Here is a 4,269-nt window from a genome sequence, read left to right on the forward strand (position 1 = left end):
CCCCAGCCACGCCGCGCCGCTGTACATAGCCCAGAGTAGTTTTATTCATGTGTGAAGATGCTGAGACTATTTTTGTTAACAGTGTGTCTGTATTTATGTGTGTTGGCCGTGCTCCCTCGTGACCCCTCTGCGCGCAGTGGGCTGGCGCCGGCCCCCCCACCGGATCGGGGCTAGGCGCCCCAGACACTAAGCAGTGCCCCTGCACGATCAGCTCGCAGCCCCCCACCCCAGCCCCTCCCCGCGCAGGCCGTCGGCTGGAAGCAGCCCCTGCGGCACACGGCAGCGTCTGATGTGCTGTGACCTGCAGGTGGAGGTGCAGTCCACTAATAAACTCTGTTGTTGGAGCCATGTCTCCTGCTGTGCTTCTTGCAGCGAACAGCCCCCAGCCCCACCCCGCACATCAGTGCCTCTTCACAGCCACTGGGGAAACTGAGGCAGGGATGCAACACACTCCCCTGCTCCCACCCCAAGCCACACTGCACAGGTGAGTGCCAAGTGCACAGCCTGGGCAGGGCAGGAGGGTTGGGCTGTGCCTGAGCACAGGGCATGCAGGCAGAGGCTTGCCAGAGTCGCCACCTCCTGGCGTGCAGCCTGCCAGCAGGCAAGAGGCTGGAGAGGAGAGCAAAGTTCATAACCACATGCCCAGGCCTTTCGAGGGGCACCGATGGGCTGAGCTGCTGGCAGCAGGAAAGTCAGGTGAGGTCACAGCGTGTGACCAAGAGCACCCGGCTCCCTGGGAGGGTCTGGGGGTCAGTCACTGCCCCCACCACCCTACCCCACGACTGGAAAGCTAGGGGTCTTGGGGCTCCCCTCCCCTCGGACAAGACAGCTGCCACAGCCTGGGATCACCCGTAGTGATTTATTCTGCACAATCAGGTGCCAGCTGCCTGGCGTGCCCTTGAAACCGGTGCTAATCAGGAAGCAGAGAAGGGCAGGGCCCGGGACAGCCCCCATGGGGCAGGCCAGCACCTGGGCCAGCTCCCACCCCGCTCAGGACAAGGCACGTGGATGAAGGCACCAGAGAGACGGTTTAGCAGGGCGGGGACTGAGCCAGGGGCTGGCAATACAGCCTCTGCCCCAGCCTGGCGCTGGCCTCTGGCGGGCACATCCTTCTCGGGCAGGGCAGTGGCAGGCACGTCCTGCGGGGGCAGCTGGCAGGGCAGAGAAGGGCCCCCCTACTTTTTCCACTCATTCTTGTCGTAGTCCCACTGGGTGGCGAGGCCCTCCACAGGGTTCATGCGCATGTCCAGCATCCTCTTGAGCTGCTTGGCCTTCCACTCGTCCGACAGAGTGTGCGGCTTGTCGGGCATCACTGGCGAGGGACAAGGACACAGCAGCTCGCGAGAGCAGACCACCATGATGCTGACCAGCCCCCGGAGACCTGGGTTCCACCGGCCTGCCACCAGCTCAGTCCCCCAGGGTGAGTCACCTTCCCCCCCACTCCCCAGGGCTGGGAGCCTGAGACTGGTCCCGCAGGCCTCAGGATCAGGCCCGGATGGGGCCTCCTGCTCCCAGGCCCCGCAGGTACCAGGCCAGGCTGCCCACGCCCTGGCAGTGCTGGAGCATCAGCCCTGGCCAGGGCTCCCTGAACGCCTGCTCACGCAGCTGTGCTGCTGGCCCAGAGCCTGCAGGATGCTTCACGGGGGTACTGAGCAAGGCTGGGTATGCAGTCTTACCTTGGCCCTGGCTGGGCTTAGACCCCTGGGGGCCTGGTGGAGAGCAGGACACAGACTAGGGGCTCTGCTCAGGCCTGGCTGGGAGCCACTGAGCACCCGCGGTGCAGCCTGGGCCCAGCCAGGGATATTGCTCTTCAGCCCTACAGACCCCTCATGCACCCAGCACCCTGCTCTTGCCTCCCTGGCTCCTTGACCCCCCCAGAAAAGCAGCTCCTATGCCTGCCCAGGCCAGGCCTGCCACAGAGCCCGGACCCAGGACATGGCGCAGGAAGGCCCTGCTATCCCCATTCCCAGCTCCCAAAGCAGCCCGTGGCCATACCGTAGTACCGTTGCCATGCCAAGATGAGTCCCGTGAAGCCGAGGAACATGAAGGTGACTCCGAGGACGGTCTTCCACTCGTTGGACGGCCGGTTCATCTCAGCATAGGTCTGGCAGAACTTGATGTGATAGACTGGGGACAACGGCAGGGGTCAGGTCGTGCCAGGGGCCCTTCTGCCTGGGACCCAGAACAAGTGCCCTGCCCTAGGAGCAGCTACTGCTTCCCGGGCTCCTGAGTATCAGGGCCCACGTCTCAGCCACTTGGGTGGATTCTTGCTGGCACCTGACCTCTCGCCACTGGGGTGACGGGCCCTGTGTGGCAGGGCTGTTGGCAGGGGAAGGATAGGAGCTACCCCCTGGCTCAGGCATCTCTGGGGCTTTCCACCTGCGGCAGCAGGATGCGCAGCATTGGAGCTTGCACCCTGGCTGGGCTCGTTGCACTGGGGGCCTGTCCCAGCACAACGGAGAGCTTGGGTCTGCCAGGAGTGGGGCACCCTCCACAGCCGGGTGTGACCGCGGTGCAGTGCATGGGCCTGGGCGCAGAGCAAGGGGCTCCCGGGGCTCAAGAGATGGGTGCTGGGAGCCATGCAGATGCCAAGCCCCTTCCCAGTAGCAGAGGGCAATTCCCCAGCCTCCCCACAGCCCGACCGCGCTCCCCGGGACTCTTGCGTACGGGCCACTTTCTCCTCATTGCTCAGCTCCTTCCAGGAGCCCTTCTGCTTCTCCGTCAGCGCCTTCTCGTCCGCACTCAGGTCCCTGTGGTACGGGACATCAGGCAGCGGGTGGTTGCGTTTATCCATGTACTGGGGCACCGACATGTCCTCTTGGATGGCAACTGTGGAGACAGGGCAAAGCCCCGCTCAGGAATTGCCCCCCTGCATCTCAGGAGCCCGGTCCGGGCACTGCTGCCTTTGTACAGCGCCTGGCGCCGCAACAGCACCCTGAAATACCAGGGCTAAGGCAGGGGGCTGGAAGGGGTTAATGGGGCACTGGTGCCACCTCGTGGACAGACTCGGGATTGCATGGGCAAGCCACTGACCTTGACCTCCAGCTCTGCCAGACTTTGGAGGGGACAGGACACCCCTTCCCCAAGACAAGCCAAGCCAGGCTCCAGGCCCTGAACACGATCCCGTCCCTGCCTGGCGTGTGCCACCTCCTTTCCTCCTCCACCACCCAGGCTTTGCAGTGCCGCGCCGGAGGGACCCGGGGGAGGCAGCACCCGCGGCTGGGATAGGCTGGTCTGAGCCAGCTTTAGTGGGGGGAGTTGTGGGCTCCATGCTCTGGGGCAGGATGGAGGCCCCACGTGGCCTCACGCCCTTGGGCTGAGCTGGGGCCAGGATCCACCTGCCCCTCCAGGGCAGAGCAGCCTCCCCGGGGCCCTCTGCGGAGGCTGGTAGCTGCAGCCCGCAGCAGGGAGTGCCCAGAGGGTACGGGTCCCCCAGCCTTGGCCCAAGTGGAGGCCATGGCTCTCTCTGTGGCCCCCGAGAAGCAGTGCAGCTGTGGGGGGCAGCAATGGCCACAACCTCCACCTGCCCCGTGCAGGCTCGGGGTGCAGCCAGGGCCCCAGCCGCCCGTGGAGATGCCTCTTACCAGGCTTGCCATGGTTGTGCGCTGCTCGGACGGCGGCAAGGCCCAGGACACCTCTCCTGGCCAGGAAGCTTGCGCGGAGGACTGGGAGCGACAGCATCTGTGGGAGGCACATGCCCTGCTGCAGTGAGCACCCCTTCCCCTGGAGAGGCCTGGAAATGGGGGCACCATCCTCCTCCTGGCAGCCGGTGCCGGTGAGCCCTGCCTGGCCTGTGGTGAGCCCTGCCTGGCAGGACAGTGATGGGGGTAGGACTCCATTACCCCCACCCCCAGCCAGGCCAGGCTGGGGGAGAAAGGCCCCGAGCCCCCGACTGCCGGGGCAGGAAGGTCTGACGGACCCGGCCCTCCCCACGGCGCTGGCGAGGCCTGTTCTGCAAGGTGCAGGGAGCTGCGCGGGGTGGGGGCCAGCCGGATGTTTCCCCCAGAGACTCCTGGGTCCCATTGCCAGCTTCGCCACTGGTTTCCCCACGCGCCCTTGGGCACCTCCCCTCTCTGTGCCTCAGTTTCCCCATGGGGCGGCTGCCCCGGGGCGCTGGCAGGACCCTGCCTCCTGTGAGCGACTAAATGGCCCGGCTGGCGCCCCCGTGCCCCTCCGCCAGCTGCGGGGGCGCTGCCCGTGCGGGTCTCCGGCCGCCTCGCTCCTGGCAGGGCCCATTTCCCAGCCCGGGCCCCGGCCCCAGCGGCTCCT

At 66.1% G+C, this 4,269-nt stretch overlaps 1 protein-coding gene across 2 annotated transcripts; it reads right to left on the reverse strand.

Annotated features, from left to right (window-relative positions):
* Window positions 1-840: 840 nt before the first annotated feature.
* On the reverse strand, window positions 841-4,248 carry LOC102371582. 2 transcript variants are annotated; one of them, XM_006030503.3, is made up of 4 exons: window positions 3,585-4,248; window positions 2,668-2,829; window positions 1,996-2,127; window positions 841-1,312 (listed from the first exon to the last, which is right to left on the reverse strand). In XM_006030503.3, the coding sequence occupies exons 1-4, from the start codon at window positions 4,021-4,023 to the stop codon at window positions 1,176-1,178; spliced, it is 870 nt and encodes a 289-aa protein (XP_006030565.2). In that variant the 5' UTR covers window positions 4,024-4,248; the 3' UTR covers window positions 841-1,175. The 2 variants fall into 2 exon arrangements, with proteins under 2 accessions (XP_006030565.2, XP_025068025.1); XM_025212240.1 differs by lacking the exon at window positions 3,585-4,248 and adding an exon at window positions 3,034-3,173.
* Between the last annotated feature and the right edge of the window lie 21 nt (window positions 4,249-4,269).

The sequence above is a fragment of the Alligator sinensis genome, unplaced genomic scaffold (assembly GCF_000455745.1).
Source record: "Alligator sinensis unplaced genomic scaffold, ASM45574v1 scaffold1032_1, whole genome shotgun sequence".
Taxonomy (NCBI): domain Eukaryota; kingdom Metazoa; phylum Chordata; order Crocodylia; family Alligatoridae; genus Alligator; species Alligator sinensis.